General features: G+C 43.7%; 3 protein-coding genes across 6 annotated transcripts; 2 read left to right on the top strand and 1 right to left on the bottom strand.

Annotated features, from left to right (window-relative positions):
• Positions 1-14: 14 nt before the first annotated feature.
• On the top strand, positions 15-6,617 carry zgc:162872 (BAR_ACAPs and ArfGap_ACAP domain-containing protein). The gene is made up of 23 exons (XM_062472336.1): positions 15-250; positions 508-578; positions 662-719; positions 1,077-1,196; positions 1,296-1,349; positions 1,502-1,560; positions 1,700-1,883; positions 2,186-2,230; positions 2,371-2,466; positions 2,716-2,790; positions 2,882-2,985; positions 3,071-3,122; positions 3,217-3,317; positions 3,470-3,581; positions 3,685-3,878; positions 3,983-4,052; positions 4,154-4,248; positions 4,399-4,475; positions 4,567-4,721; positions 4,806-4,915; positions 5,026-5,136; positions 5,493-5,554; positions 5,831-6,617. Exons 2-23 carry the CDS (start codon positions 526-528, stop codon positions 5,986-5,988), a joined length of 2,145 nt encoding a protein of 714 aa, XP_062328320.1. The 5' UTR covers positions 15-250; positions 508-525; the 3' UTR covers positions 5,989-6,617.
• A 131-nt stretch (positions 6,618-6,748) lies between these two features.
• Positions 6,749-12,518, top strand: LOC134028666 (protein IWS1 homolog). Of its 4 annotated transcripts, XM_062472333.1 has the most exons (17): positions 6,749-7,189; positions 7,301-7,386; positions 7,477-8,146; positions 8,261-8,323; positions 8,413-8,611; positions 8,734-8,791; positions 8,964-9,076; positions 9,181-9,331; positions 9,451-9,533; positions 9,618-9,747; positions 9,973-10,090; positions 10,234-10,345; positions 10,603-10,659; positions 11,195-11,251; positions 11,343-11,454; positions 11,637-11,787; positions 12,136-12,271. In XM_062472333.1, exons 1-16 carry the CDS (start codon positions 7,147-7,149, stop codon positions 11,760-11,762), a joined length of 2,178 nt encoding a protein of 725 aa, XP_062328317.1. In that variant the 5' UTR covers positions 6,749-7,146; the 3' UTR covers positions 11,763-11,787; positions 12,136-12,271. The 4 variants fall into 4 exon arrangements, with proteins under 4 accessions (XP_062328317.1, XP_062328316.1, XP_062328319.1 ...); XM_062472332.1 differs by lacking the exon at positions 11,637-11,787 and having other exon boundaries at positions 12,136-12,518; XM_062472335.1 differs by lacking the exon at positions 10,603-10,659.
• A 332-nt stretch (positions 12,519-12,850) lies between these two features.
• Positions 12,851-15,962, bottom strand: LOC134029278 (coagulation factor IX). Its single transcript, XM_062473354.1, has 9 exons — positions 15,944-15,962; positions 15,540-15,631; positions 15,111-15,274; positions 14,998-15,022; positions 14,789-14,902; positions 14,557-14,691; positions 14,101-14,426; positions 13,834-13,951; positions 12,851-13,755 (listed from the first exon to the last, which is right to left on the bottom strand). Exons 2-9 carry the CDS (start codon positions 15,610-15,612, stop codon positions 13,190-13,192), a joined length of 1,521 nt encoding a protein of 506 aa, XP_062329338.1. The 5' UTR covers positions 15,613-15,631; positions 15,944-15,962; the 3' UTR covers positions 12,851-13,189.
• Between the last annotated feature and the right edge of the window lie 112 nt (positions 15,963-16,074).

Below are 16,074 nucleotides of genomic sequence, written 5' to 3'. Positions count from 1 at the left end.
ACAAAATTGAAAGAAGTCATCACTCCGGATATATTTACAAAACACTGATCCCGATCTCATCCAGCAAACACCTTGCAGAGATGCAAAGACAGCTGTTGACATGAAATTCAAGTTGCATTCTCATCGCATAACTCATACCTGTGTGTGCCATGTGTTTTATGCGTGTACTGCCACCTGTGCGTGGAACATCATCTGATCTTCGGTTTCCATCGATCTCAATGCAAGGAAGCTCCCTGTAAATAAATAGCTAGTGAGTTACCCCGATACCGGAGGGCTATGTTAAAAATTAAAAATGTGTAAACGTCTGAATATTTAATGACTGACTATAATATGTATCACAACCACGCCTGTAAAATATACGTGCCGAGTCGACATGATACGTGGATGTCATGCCTTCTATCTGGCGTCCAAATGTGAATCAGGAAAGTGAACAGATGGCAAGTGAACCCAGCGTATTACTCATGTTTAAAATAAGTTACTACCACCCATCTCTCATAATTTATTAAGATAATTTACACGTCTGGAATGGATTCCTTCTTGGACTTTGAGGAGTGCATCAAAGACTCACCTACATTCAGGTACCTCTCACAACAACATAATACATTTGATCAATTACTTTTGATTGCATGTTTTCATAGAATGTCAATTGGTGTTTTCACAGGCAGACCCTGGGCCATTGTGAAAGTGATGTGACCGAACTAGAGAGTCGTGTTGAAAAGGTACCATGATAAACTGTGATATATTACCTTAGGGAATATGAATCTACTAATGAATTTCCTCCGTCGGAGTGCTTGTGGGGTTCTGATTGGACAAACCTGTCAGAGGGCATTGGAGAAAGTACTCCTAGGCACTAGGGATTGTTACATTTTCTTGCTTCTATTTTCCCTATTAAGGTGATGAAGCTTTGTGGGAAGATGGTTGAATCGGGACAAGCATACAATACAGCAAATCAGTTATTCCTCAGTGGATTGGCAGAATTCTCCTCGTACCACAAGCAGGACAGCATTGGCATTGGAGAAAGTACTCCTAGGCACTAGGGATTGTTACATTTTCTTGCTTCTATTTTCCCTATTAAGGTGATGAAGCTTTGTGGGAAGATGGTTGAATCGGGACAAGCATACAATACAGCAAATCAGTTATTCCTCAGTGGATTGGCAGAATTCTCCTCGTACCACAAGCAGGACAGCATCGTTATGGTATGGAGAAAATGTACATGACATATTGACAGTCATAATGGATAAAAGTTTCAAGAAGAATGCATTCTGATGGTATTAATAAACTACTTTTCCCTTCAGAACTGCATGAGCCAGTTTAGTCAAGGGCTACAGGAAATGATCAACTTCCATACTGTGAGTAGTTACTTTTTGTTGCTGCACTCTTGTCAGTTTCAATGGGTAATGGGGTTAGGTATGCTTTGTGAATAAGCTATTGCTTACATAAAGTACATTATAGTTGATCTCATTACTTGTTTCTCTCTATTGGACCAACTTCCTTGCTCCAGATGCTGTTTGACCAGACACAGAGAGCCATCACTCAGCAACTTACAAACCTCCTAACACAGTATGTTGCATCACACATGTAAACATCAGCTAGTTACATTTTGTGTGATATATTTTGAATACTATTTTTCACACCCTGAAGATCAACCAATTGCTTTCTATTCTTTCAGTATTTTTCCTAATGTGCTCTTGTTATTTAGGTTCCTGCCACAGTTGAGAGAGACAAGGAAGGAGTTTGTGAGAATTGGGGATGATCTGGAGACAGCAGCCATGAAAAATGCCCAGATATCTCGCCACAAAGCCAGTGATGCTGAGCGCAGCAGCCATATTCTGCTGGCCACACGCAAATGTTATCAGCACTTTGCGTTGGATTACTGCTTGCAGGTAGACAACATTCTCAACCATAGATTTATAAACGTTTTGATAATATCAAGTTTTGTTGTGGTCAAATAGGAAGCTCTCCGATATACGGAGAAGCAGTCAGCATCAAAGAGCATGCACAGTTTTACAACATATTGAAAAATGTCTTCTGCCCCTTGATTGTATTCACCCAGAGATCCTGGAAGAACAGGATAGCTTTGTTTGTTTAAGTAGGCAAGTGAGAGAACACATTGAGATGGCTTAACAACTGTGTTTACTATGACTAATGGGGATAAACCATCACAATAATCTGTCTTCTAATACAGATGAACAATTTCATGGTCCAACAGAAGGTGGATATCTTGAATTCTGTAAGTGATGTTTTCTAATTGAAGTCAGAAATTAGTGACAGGGAGTTTGCTTATTTTAATTTCAACTTTAGTACAACAAAGTATGTTATATACAAAAGTTGTAGAATATTTATAAACTATTTTGTCCCATTATGTTTCAGGTCTTTTCATACTTCCATGCCCAGTACACCTTCTTTCACCAAGGTTTTGACTTACTGAGGGATCTGGAGCCTGCTATGAAAAGCATGGCTTCACAGGTGAGGCCAAAAATATTTTTTTATGTAGCAATACGTGTAAAACGTGAACCCCTCAGAGTATAACCATTGGAAACTATGTGTCCCTAAATGTTATTTTAATTCCTTATTTTGTCTTGGTTGATTGTACAGCACTTTGAATAACATTGGTTGCTTTTACATTTTTAATCGAAATACACTTGACTTGAATAACTGTATTGTTCAGTTATTTCTTGATCTCTTTATTAATGATCTTTACAATGTTTGTTATAGCTTGCCCAAATCTCCATTGAATGCACAGCAAAAAGAAAGGACTTAGAAAATACTCATCTTCTGGTCCAGCAGAGAGTGAGTATCATCGTTGCAGTCTTTAGTGTTGACTATTGGATTCCATAGAGTGTGTGTGTCCTACATTTAAAATGGAAATGTCCACTTTCAGGATGCCTCTGGGGAACCTATAGTAAGCACCTGTCCTGATCGAGGTGAGACTATACAAGGCTACCTCTTCAAAAGGTCTCGTAGAAAGAATAAGACATGGAAGAGGTAAGTGAACATTCTGCAAAAGAAGACATTCCTTCACATTTGCCTAATTATCGACATAATCCCTATGTGTCGGTTCTTTCTTTAGATGCTGGTTTTCTATCAAAGATAATCAGCTAATCTACAGGAAAACACACAAGGTTTTGTCTAAAGTTTTGTCTTGAGTTTTGTCAAGTCCGTCTCCTCTTAATTAACTTCCTTAGAGTGAAGGATTCTTGACTCTGTGTTCTGCAGGAGGAGCCTCTGGTGCTGTTCGATGACCTCAGGCTCTGTGCAGTGAAGAGTCTGGACAGTGTTGACCGCCGCTTCTGTTTTGAACTAGTCTCTGTTCAAAAGTAGTATTTTTTCAGTATTTTCATTTTTTCCACTTTTAAACTTTATTGGATTATTGACAGTGCATTATGAAACCATTATGAATTTGGTAATGTTTGCTGACTGTTCATTGCTAGAGTTGATAGCAAGGCTGACCTGATTGACCTTTGTCCAGATGTTGTGCCCTCCAGGCAGATTCAGAAGAGCTGAAGCAGGCCTGGATTAGTGCTGTACAGGGCAGCATCGATTTGGCTTACCGTGAGAAAGTAGAGTCCCATCAACTGCAGGTAACAATATCTGAAATGTACAAACATTCCAGGAATTACAAACTCGCATAAATGGTAGACCTAAAAAAACCACACCATCAAATACATTTACATTTTCTTCCAGCCCAAACATATCCCCCAGCCCATCAATAATCTAGATCCCCAGCCTGGCCAGGCCCCTGTGAGGCCTGCAGTCCTAGGTGTAGCCCTCCAAGGCCCAGGGAACCAGCGCTGCTGTGACTGTGGAGAGGAGCAGCCTCGCTGGGCCAGCATCAATCTGGGAATTACCATGTGCATTGAGTGCTCTGGGATCCATAGGTATGGCATGGTTCGGAGGATTCACCTCACAGGCAGTGTGAATTCAGTCACATTTTGGTTGTCAAATGTCATGTTTGTTTTGGTTGTGCTGTTTGTGCCGACAGGAGCCTTGGAGTTCATGTCTCCAAAGTACGGTCTCTCACCCTGGACTCCTGGGATCCAGAGCAGCTTAAGGTAGCAGTCATCAACCATGTTCTTAATTAGAGTTACTCTTTTTTATGTAGGTTAAAAGTGCATTATACCTGGTATGGACCTTATTTTCCCCTCTTCTGTAGCTATTGTGCGCTCTGGGTAATGATGTCATCAATGGGATATATGAAGCCAGGTGTTTGGAGGAGGACAGAGTGAAACCCAGTTCTGACAGCCCACGGTACGTACAGTGGCTATTATGTCATATTTGGCACTTCTTCGGCAAATTCAGCAATTGACAATTAATCAATGCACTCTTCAAACTAATCTCATGATTCATTACATTAATAATGCTCTATAATAATGCTCTATTACCATATCTGTTTATCAGCCCAGAAAGAGAGACATGGATTAAGGAGAAGTATGTGGAGAGAAGATTTGTTAAAGGTGGCAGCTTTCCTGAGACACGTAGGTTCACAGTGACCTCACCATATGTTTCAAAGGGCTCCATATATTTTGCCATACATTTTGAATAATCCCATTTCCATTGCTGTTTTAGAGATGGGGAAAGAAGACGCAGGACGTCAGTTGTACCAGGCTGCATCTCAAGGGAACCTTGTCTCTATGGCAGCTGCATTGGCCCAAGGGGCAGAGGCAAACTGGAGCTACTCTGAGGAGCAGGGACGCACACCTCTGATTGCGTCAGCTATTGGGGTGATGAAACTGATACTTGTAATTTATCATTGAAATTATAGTTTTATTCTGTGTTTGTTTACATGTGCCTGTGCTTGTTTGCAGGGGTCCCTTCTGGCATGTGAGTACTTATTGCTGAATGGAGCCAATGTAAACCACCGTGACCAAAGAGGACAAGGGGCTCTTCATGTGGCTGCCACCTGGGGCCATACAGGGTGAGGATTTGGAGTAGTATTCTATTAACCCATGTCTATGGCATAGACATGGGTTTAAAATAATTTTGGTGTTTCTCAAATGGCTTTAGCTAAGATACCCACTTTTGCAGGCAAGTGTGTCTGCTTCTCAAGAGAGGAGCCAATCAGTATGCGGCTGATGAAACGGGACAGGACCCACTAGCTATCGCCATAGAGACGGCACATGCTGACATTGTGACATTGTGAGTAACATGGTAAATCATATCCAGAAGTGTTTTGTAACTGTGCAGTTGATAAGAAAATGCATCCACGAGCAGTTGATATATAGTTGATATAGCACTTAAGATGTCTTGTTGTTTTTTGCTATGCATTGCATTGCATTGTTCTAGGCTCTACTGTATATGTAAGAAACTGAAATGTTATCATTGCACTAAAATATGTGCGCCTGAGATGTGGTTACTTTTCATGTGGTTAGTAAACACAGACTGTAAAATGTGTGCGCCTGAGATGTGCCACAGACTGTTAATTGACTGTCTAATCTGTGTACCAAAATGTTAAAGAAATTAGAATAATTTGTTATGGTCTTGTATGTTGACAGATTACGTATGGCCCGCATGAATGAAGAGATGAGAGACTCTGAGGGATTCTTTGGATCTATGGGTAATACTTTGAAATACATAACAGTGCAGAGTTTAACAACCCTATTCCTAGAGACCTGCTGTACTGTAGCTTTTGGCTCAGACTCTCTACCTGATACTAATAATTAGCTGTTTGGTAAACTAATGCAGATTAGTTATGAATAGTATTTGTGAAGAAAAAAAAATGAATTAGTTGGAATACAGGAACAGGACTAGGTAGCCAAGGTCATGACATGATTAAACACAAAACACTCTACAGATGACCCATTTTCTAAGTTGCTTGTGTTTTGGTGAACAGGTGACGATGAGACGTTCCAGGACATCTTTCGTGACTTCAGTGACATGGCTTCCCATGACCCAGAAAGACTGACCCGGCGACAGTTCAGCAGAAATGGAGATGAGGAAGGAGAAGGGAGCCAGATATTGAATGACCAGCACAACGAGAATAGCACTTAGGTGTAAAGTTTATCAAGGAGAAAGGGCATTACCATTTTGCAGATAAGGATTGGGGAATCCTTCGATTGGCTGCAGTGTCTGGCACTTCTTTGAATATTATTTTAAAATCAAGCAAAGAGTTAAACATTATCAGACTACTCAGAAGATGTGGGAACTAATGATGCTAACAGTCTTAAGTTTTTATAAATTATGTTCTACAATTATACATATTTCTTACTTGAATACAGTTCAACTGACCCTTACAACTATAAATGAATTATATATTGAGTATAAGTGAAATGTTTGGAAGTAGTCTGCTGTGTTGCCTGAAAAGTACAAAATAAGGGATATACTAGTGTTACATATTGAAATAAGTGTTATATTATATTTTAATGTTGTGTGTACATATGTTATGGCATTTCTGTTACTACTCAACTTAGTTATTACACAAATAATCGGTCTGTGTCGACTTTATAGGTCATATAATACGATGATAAATGACTTCTTACTGAACATCATTTTTGTCCTGAATTTTTGTATTTAATCATGTAAACAATGTTAGACTGATTGTTCTGTCTTTAAATGCTAGGAATTAATTGAACCCAAACATACATACGAAATAAATATGTCTTGATACGAATTAAGTTTTTTGTGAAACACCAGAATTTTATTTCTGTTACCTGGGAGATGAAGATATGTTTTCAAAATAAAAGTTGTTTGTCTGGGATATTATGATAGTGATGTCAATTTAAGGCGCCGCATAATTTAACGCGTGCGTAGAAGTGACCTCTTGTGCACTGACACCATTTTGATCAACATTTGAGGTGTAGTGTTTCAGATACTTTGGTTGTCTGTTGAAACATTTTTTTTATCCCTTGTAGTAAAAGGCCATAAATGTCCTGCAAGATTTTCTGCTTGATGGGCTTTTTTGCAAGCTTGATCTGACCTCAGTAATACAGTGCCGATAAACGTGCTACCACGACGTTTCGCTAGCTACTACCGTAGCTTGTTAGCTAGCTAGCTAACATAGTCAGGCCTATTGAAGAAGCGGAATATGCGACGGATTGAACATTTCCGAAATATTTAGATTGTTGTTGATGAAATAGCTATAAATCATATCATAAGCCGGGCTTATCTGCACAGTTGATTTATCTGCCATTGTGTCTTGAATTTGGACACATGGACGGCGAAGAGGATGATTTCATGTCTGGGAATCACTCTGGTAAGAACAGCTTTTGTTTCCTCATAATACTGTTATTCCTGATGGCGCATCCGGTTCATGATGTCCAGTCCACCAAGGTTAGCTAGTGTTTGAAACTGTTTTTGTATGTAGATGATGGCGGTGGCACGCCAGTTCAGGACGAACATGCCCCTGGTTCTGACGGTGAGGAGATGAGGAGCGAGCGACATAATTCAGAGGTTAGGATCGTGTATTCCGTTAAATTAAGGACCTATAAGGCCACAAACTTAAACGAATTTATGACGACTAAGTAAGACTTTGTTACTCAGGATGAGGGCGATGGAGCTGGGCATGTCATGGAGAGGAATGGCACGGCTAGCGGCTCAGACAACGAGGGAAACAGAGACGAGGACAGCAACTCTGAGGGGGAGGCAGCAGCACACAACAGCGACTCAGAGCCAGAGCCTCCCAAACCTGCAGACAGCGACGAGGAGTCACCAGCCAAGCAAAGAGCCACAACATCTGACAACGAGGGTTCCCCAGTCAAACGACTTGGCAGCCCATCAGACAACGAGGGCTCTCCAGTCAAACCACCAGGGACCCCATCAGACAATGAGGAGTCTCCCATCAAGGAAAGAGACATTACATTTGACAATGAGGGGTCCCCAGTCAAACGTCAAGGAAGCACCTCTGACATGGAGGAGTCAGGGGCAAAAGTGCCTGGGAGTGACTCTGAACATGAGGACCAGCCTCGGGCTAGGCAGTCAAATGCAGGCAGTGACTCTGACACAGAAGTACCAAAACACAAGAAACAGATAGAGTCTGATGATGAGGAGACTGAGAAACCAGAGGAGGGGAAAGACAAGTGGAAGGCCGTGATGCACTCAGACAGCGAGGACGAGGAGGAAGGTCAGATGAAGGTGGCAGGCAGTGACCAGGAGGGGGAGAGTCGACTCAAACCAACAGCCAATGATAGTGAGGATAACGAAGACAAGCCTGGTAACATTCTCAAAGTTTATCTCATCTTTTGTGTTCTTGCTACATAATGTCTGTATTAATTCATTTTTTCACTGTGGTCAAGTTGGTGATTTATTTTGTTCTCTTTTATTGTAGTAAAGAGAAAGAAAGCCATCCTGTCAGACAGTGAAGATGAGGAAGAGAAAGCTGACAAACCAGGTAAGTGGACAACATTGACTATTGTACCTTGGTATGTGTGAAGATAATTCTGAGAAATTCTGACGGTGGTGGCGACTGCTTCTTCTCAGCTGCAAAGAAGAACCGTGCCGTCTCTGACGACGACAACTCAGACAGCGACGCCGGGTCGGATGCACCTGACAAGAGCATGGCCGCCAAACTCAGGGAGCTGGGATCCGACAGCGAGGATGAGGAAGACAAGGATGCAGCAGAAAAGAAGGATGAGAAAACGCTGTTTGGCAGCGACAGCGACTCGGGAGATGAAGAGGAGTGAGTATTTGAAGTGCTTCGCTTTCACGGCTCCTTTCCCGTATCTGAGGGGTCTCGACCCGCCTGACTGTTTGAGGACTTTTCAGACAGCTGAAGTACCAACAAATGTATTTCTTACTCAGGAAAATGATTGCAGACATCTTTGGGGAATCTGGAGATGAGGAAGGAGAAGAGTTTACGGTAAGAATTTCTTTTTAGTTTTACACTCTGACTACAATTCAGTTTTGAGCTATTGATTTCGCTGTTGACCAAAGCCCCTCTAATTCCTTGAAAAACATAGTCAACGAGCGATGTTTCAGGTTTGAGAACGGTGATGGTCCCTACTTACAATGTTTTGCTTCTATACCAACAGGGTTTCAACCAGGAGGATCTGGAGGGAGAGAAAAACAAAGAACAGGCGTCTGCCAAGAAGGCCGTTGAGGACGACTCGGACTCTGATGACGGCGTGGATCGAGGCGGCAAAGAGTGAGTATCTCTATAGCCAGCCATCGTTGTTTTTCTTCAACCTAATGAGCTGTTGTTTTGGTCCTGCACGTGGCCTAACCGACATCGTTCTGTATCTGTCTCAGCACCAGTTTCATGTCCGACTTTGACGTGATGCTGGCCCGCAAAAAGGCCCAGAGTGGGAAGAGGAGAAGGAACCGGGACGGCGGGACGTTCATCAGTGATGCTGACGATGTGGTCAGCGCCATGATCACCAAGATGAACGAGGCTGCAGAGGTGAGCTTCCGTTTTTTTTTTGTGTGTGGTGTGGGTTTAAAAAAAAAAAACAACAACCCCCAAACCATTATGATTGATGTTCCACGATGTCACATTAACTACGAGTGATTGATTCACAGGAGGATAGAACACTGAACAGTCAGAAGAAACCAGCACTCAAAAAGCTGACCCTTCTCCCTACAGTGGTCATGCACCTAAAAAAGTAAGTGTCCCCATCTCGGGTGTGATTTGAAGTGAGTGCTGGTGTTTTAGGTATGTGGTCTGACGTCGTATTATGTGCATACAGACAGGATCTCAAGGAGACTTTCATCGACAGTGGTGTGATGTCTGCTATCAAGGAGTGGATCAGTCCTCTCCCAGACAAGAGTCTCCCCGCTCTCAAAATCAGAGAGGAACTCCTCAGGATTCTACAGGAAGTCAGTATGAATGGGGTTCAAGCCATCACAGTGTAACGCAGTTATTATCTCATTACATTTAATATTAATTATATATTAATTAATTAATATATAATATATTTTTGCTATTGTCGAATGTGATTTTGAAGCTGCAGCTATCACTATGGCACCAGGAGTGCTGAGGGTTGAGGGGATATGTGAACGTCATGAACATGACGTCTTAAACCTGTCATTCCCCTCTCCCAGCTCCCTAGTGTAAGCCAGGAGACTCTCAAACACAGCGGGATTGGCCGGTCTGTAATGTTCCTGTACAAACACCCCAAAGAGTCACGCCCCAACAAGGACGTCGCCCTCAAGCTCATCAGTAAGTGTCTGTTCAGTCAAGCACACAGGGCCATAGATTCATGTTGTCTGGCCCCCACAATGAAAGCAAGTTTATCTAATTTAAGGGTTTAGATTGTCCTCTTTCAAGGAGGTGTTGGGTGTTAATAGTTGTCATTTTTACAGATGAGTGGTCGCGACCCATATTCGGCTTGACCTCCAACTACAAGGGTATGACCAGAGAGGAGAGACAACAGAGAGACCTCGACCAGCAGATGCCTCAGCGCAGACGCCTCAGGTACACACCCCAGCACGCACTCTCCTACCTGGCATCACTTTTTCCATTTTCCACATAGACCCCACCCCATCCCCGTCTGACCCCTCTTTCCTCATTCCCCTAGTGGAACTGTTATATCCTTCCTTTACTTACATTCATCCAGTATTCACTTCTCCTCTCTTCTCTGTGGCACACTGCTCCTTCTCTATCACAACCTACTCCTCTCCATGACACCCATCTTGTCTTCCCATCCGCCCTTCCGCCTTCATCCCACAAAGTGTTCCCCAGAAGGTGGAGAGGTCAGAGGAGCTGGACGTGTTCTCCCCGCTCCTCAGGTTCAGTGTGGTTGCATGATTGCACTGCTAGCTCTGCCTCCGGGGTGACTTGGACCTCAGTCAGAAACACGCCTTCAGGTCCCTTGCCTTCAGTGTTATTAGAACTCTGTGTTTGCGTTTGAGTTGTCGTAAAAGCAATGTCAGTTTGTCAGCAGTCACAAAGAAAAACGCTCCTCAGTCAGCAGTGAAGGTTTAACCTGCATTTCGTCCTACACACTAGCCTTTCACCCTGTCACAACCTTGCCTCATTTCATATGTTCATGTAACTCCACTTCTCTCAGCAGGTTGACAATTTGTCAGATTAGTATTTTTTTAATGGAATTAATCATCTTTATTTTTGTACTTCAGTTCATTTATTTGTTTTTGATACTGTAATGTACAGCTTTATTGGGATCATGGCTGCTCTAACCCTTGTGAAGAGTGATGGTAATCGCATGTTAGGACTAGTGTGCTGGGATTGTTGGATAACTGGCTGGGGACCTCAGTACTCAGGCAGTGTGTCAAACCCCTGACAGGTTTTCTCTTTTCTCCACAGCTCAGGGGGTCAGACTCCACGCAGAGATTTGGAGAAAGTGCTGACAGGGGAGGAGAAGTAAGTAGTCTAACTGACGTGTGTCAAGTGTATTAAGTTCTTGGCATGTGTCTATCTCTGTTAACCTGGTGCCTGTGTGTTTGCCCCTCAGAGCCCTACGTCCTGGAGACCCAGGGTTCTGTGCCCGTGCCAGGGTTCCCATGCCATCCAACAAGGACTATGTGGTTCGGCCCAAATGGAACGTGGAGGTCGAGTCCAGCCGGGTACGTTTCTTAATGCCTCTAGGACGACTCAAATCTTCCTCTGTGGCCTGAGATCGGGGATTCCAAACATACTGGTGTTGAGTCAATTGAAACATGGCTCTGTAGTCTGTTGGGTGTGTGTCGAGATGGGCGTCCTCTAAGGAAAGACCATTAGGATGCTGAGATATGATTGGTTCCTGTAGAGTGGCTTTAAGAAAGGGCTGAGTCGATTGGAGAAGCACAAGCGACGCATTGCAGAGGAGAGGAAGAGAAAGCGCCTACAGGGAGCGGTGAAGATCAGTGTGGAGGGAAACCATATGCCCCTATAGTACCTACCATCACCACTGGGGGGCAGTAAGTGCCACCTGCATGTCCCTGGTGCACGGCGTGCAGTATGCAGAGATGCCTCCTGTCTGAAGTGTAGTTCCACCCCCCCAAGCTTCCCCAACTAACTGGCCCACTCAAATGATCACCTGTCCAACAATTAATTATGCACAACAACGTCAATCTGTATACTGAACATTCCTGCAAATATGACATACCAGCATGTCTGTTGCTTTAGTTTTCTACTTTGGTGTGAAGTGATTTTCATACATTTGGATTCTAAGCACATTGGTAACGTGAGTAGACACCATTGGGAAAGACCTCCTCTTCCTTCCACCTTGCTGTCTAATCTACATGTCCCTCCTTCTGTCCCCTCAGGGTCCATTAAAGAAAGGCATGTCTCGGGTGGACAAACAGATGCGTCGTTTTGCAGACATCAAGCGTATGAAAAAGACGGGCCACGCCGTAAAGATCAGCGTCCAGGGAAACCACATGCCGCTCTGATATTTTAAAGTGTTTAGTTTTTTTTTTTCTTTGCTTTTGTTGCTTAAAGGTCTTTTAAGCCTCACTCTGCCCGGCCTGAGTCTCTGAATGTATGATAATGTCTTCACAGGCTTGGCCGGTCCTCATCAGTCCTTTGGACTTCTAGGACACATATTGTCCATTTCATGTATGTTAACCCTCTACAGGAGCAGTCTGGATATGTCTCCACAGTGTGCCAGCTCAGATGTTACTTTCCTAATAAAGAGGGTTCCACCATCCTTCTCATGCCTTATGCCATCCTTTTTCTTTTAAATCTGGGCCTCATTGCTTGTTTATTGATGCTTGGAGACAACAAATATATACTGCAGGCAACTTTTTATTTGATTTAAGTCACCAAGAATACTTGTGTATGTAGTCTTTTACCAAATAATCCATCCATCTTTTGCTTTTCTGGGGGTCGGGTCGCGGGGGCAGCAACCTAAGCAGGGAGGCCCAGACTTCCCTCTCCCTGGCCACTTCCACCAGCTCTTCCTGGGGGACCCCGAGGCGTTCCCAGGCCAGCCGAGAGACATAGTCCCTCCAGCGTGTCCTGGGTCTTCCCCGGGGCCTCTTCTCAGTGGGACCAAATAATTATTTTCTTAAATGTGTTCTTTACTGGTTCACGCATTCCCTTTTGGTCTTGTCACATTACACAGAAATTATACAAATTGTGCAAATAGAACTGACAGGATTATTGGGGTGTATAATGGGTTATAGGGATATACAAAGTAGACAGTGATCTCAATTGGAATCAAGTCATGAGTCAAGCTCAAATTGTGTGGTTTATGGCTTTTTGTAACATTCTATTCACAAATTATTATTTTCTTTGGACAACTGCTTCAGAATTTATAACTCTTTAAGCACCAGATTTTGCATGTTTGCTACATTTGTTTTCCAGTCCTGTAGGCTTTCAGGTCTGGCTGCTGATCTGCTCCTGCATCTCTATAGTGTCTTGGATCCAGTGCAGGTAGTTACCTAGTCTGGTATAAACGCCATATTTACCCTTAGCAGCACACTTTTCACCCCAGCTCACTACTCCAGTCAGAAACCATGTCCCTCTGAAGTTGACCATAAATGGGCCGCCGCTGTCCCCGCTGCAGGCGTCCAGCTTGGCCTCCAAGAATCCGGCGCAAAACATGTTGTCAGTTACCACCTGCTCCGTAGAGAGGACACACTTTTTCTGATCCACCAGGGGGAGAACCACCTTCCTTAGGAAGCGAGAGGAGCGGCCCAGGAACTGAGTGGCTCCCCAGCCCGTCACCACGCCCCGGATGTCCTCCTTATCCAGCTCTTTAGCCAGGTGATTGTTGGGAAGGCAGGCAGGGATGGCGATTGCGCTCAGGACCACTGGATTGGCGAGGTAGACCAGAGCAAGGTCACTGTCGAAGGTGTACACATGGAAGTGAGGGTGAACCACCAGCTTTTCCACCATGATCATCTGTTCGTTTTTATCGGACCGTTGCTTGTCATAGTCTCCTGGAGAAACACAGAGCGTTCATAAGAGCAACACACACCATGACATGTTTGAGTGTCTCAGTGGCCACACATCCTCACCTAGGATCACATGGTCAGGAACTATGTCTGAGAAACAGTGTGCAGCGCTGATGACCCAGCGCTGGCTTATCAGGGTTCCACCACAGAACCCATACCCATCCTTTCTCCGGATCATCACCTGCACAGAACCACATGATTACAAGGCCGTCAGAAGCCCCATTGGCCATAGGGGAAGAAAACCTAACTTTTGTGGTCAACCCAACCCTCTCCACCTCTGTTGTGCTCCTATGGTAGTAAGCCATAAATCGCTTAACCTATCTTCTGTACCTGCCACGGACTCCCCCCCTGCTTCTCCAGCTGACCGCCCACTATACGAGTGTCTTCGCCAACATCGTCCAGGACTTCTGTGCTGTTCTCGGCCCACTGGCCGGAGTTCATTTCTGGGGAGGTGGAGTTTCCCTCCACAGTCCAGTTTCCCTCCACAGTCCAGTTCCCCTCCACAGTCCAGTTTCCCTCCACAGTCAAGTTTCCATAAGAATTAAGAAGGGGTGAGACTGAGGGTGAGGGTGACGTTGAGGCAACGTCCTGGGAGTCGTCCAACAGAGACCGACGACGATGGGACACACTCTGCTTCTTACCACACGGGAACGGCACTGACAAAGACAGTCATATAAAAGTTAGAGTTATCTATGTATGACAGCATTCAACTATGCCAAAAGAAAACTCTGGATGGTGGTGTTTTGCCAAGGATAGTATTTGGTGGTGTGTTTATATAATGTCCACCTGCTTTAGAGCAGCCCTTGCCATCCTCGTCGAGCTGGTAGCCCTGGGCACAGCCACACAGGACACCGGACGTGCGTTCCTGGTTGGTACAGTAATGCAGGCAGCCACCATTTTGATACTGACACTCAAACACCTCTGTAGGAGGAGAACAAGCATGTGAATGTTAATGAATTATGTATGTGGGAGAGGGTCTTAGAACCTGGCTATTAGGCATGTATGGATACAGACATACCTATGGAACAAATCTTGCCATCATATCGTGGGGGGCACAAGCAGAGGTATCCATTTCGATCCACAGTGCAGATTCCACCATTGAGACAAGGGTTGTAGGAGCAAGGGTTTAGATCTAGTTCACAGAAAACATACATAGCTTCAATGAGACCCCTTTCAGACTCTCATTTAACAAACCAAGTGCCATCAGATCAGGAATTCTGTACTTACTCTTATACCTGTACCAAAACTCCATCTGTAAAACAGAATAGCAGGGACACAGAGTTTGAGAGTGGTGTATATGTGCAGAGAGCTGTGTGATCACGCTAGGGACAGTACTATACCGTCTTCTCTCTGGTCTGAAAGATCTCAGCCGCCTCCTCCTGGGAACAGGTCTCTTCATAACACTCCCGCTCCAGGTTTCCTGGCATTATCTCTTCCAGGAATGAGTTGGCCCTCGGCCGACGCACTCGGAGCAGCTGCACTGCATTATTGTGCTCAAGGAACACTGATAAAAGATCTCAAACTAATCACAAAAGATACTGCCTCCACATAGGCTCTGTTGGACCTGTTATGGTAATATAATGCACTGCAAGCTTTGATAATGTAAAAAGATCTGTGATTGAGAACCTGTTGCCTTCGACTACAGCCACATGGATAACCCATGAGAATACAAGAAATTAAGCCTCTGCATCAATTGTGTCAAATGTTTTCAGGACACCATTATTGAACAGTTAAAAACACAGGAACTGTTGGGAAAAAGTTTGTCCTACCTTTTGATTCTAGCAGTGAGCCAAAAAGGCTCAAAAGCATAACTGTTGGGAGCCAACCTTCTGACAGCAACATCTCACACTTCAGAGGCTTTCTATGGGTAGAGGTCACTATTTAGTTAACAATATAAACTGTACCAAGGGTCAACCCAATGACTACGGCAAATGCAATTTTGCAAAGTAGTCTGAAGATGACACAATTCTCTATCCTGTATATTTTCCATGTTGAGTATATATCACATTTACAATTTAAAAAGCTATTAATTTTGTCAGAACATTCGTAGACTTTAAGATTAATTTTCAATTCTGGAAACTTCTTCCATAAAGTATACAAGTGTAAGCAGTCTAAACCAAATCTCCCTTCCTCCGTCGACCTAACACTGCTCAACTAAATGAGTACAGCCTACCTTTTTCTCTGATGGTCTGCTAAAATGGAGGACTTCTGACAAGCTTGGGGTTTGATAGTTAACTAGATTCTAAATATTGACACATGTCAGAATCTGACACCAGAGCTGCCCCCATGCTTGTGACAACACTA

The sequence above is a fragment of the Osmerus eperlanus genome, chromosome 11 (assembly GCF_963692335.1).
Source record: "Osmerus eperlanus chromosome 11, fOsmEpe2.1, whole genome shotgun sequence".
Lineage (NCBI taxonomy): Eukaryota > Metazoa > Chordata > Actinopteri > Osmeriformes > Osmeridae > Osmerus > Osmerus eperlanus.
The sequence above is the reverse complement of the archived record's forward strand: the minus strand, read 5'-3'. Positions and strand labels throughout refer to the sequence as shown.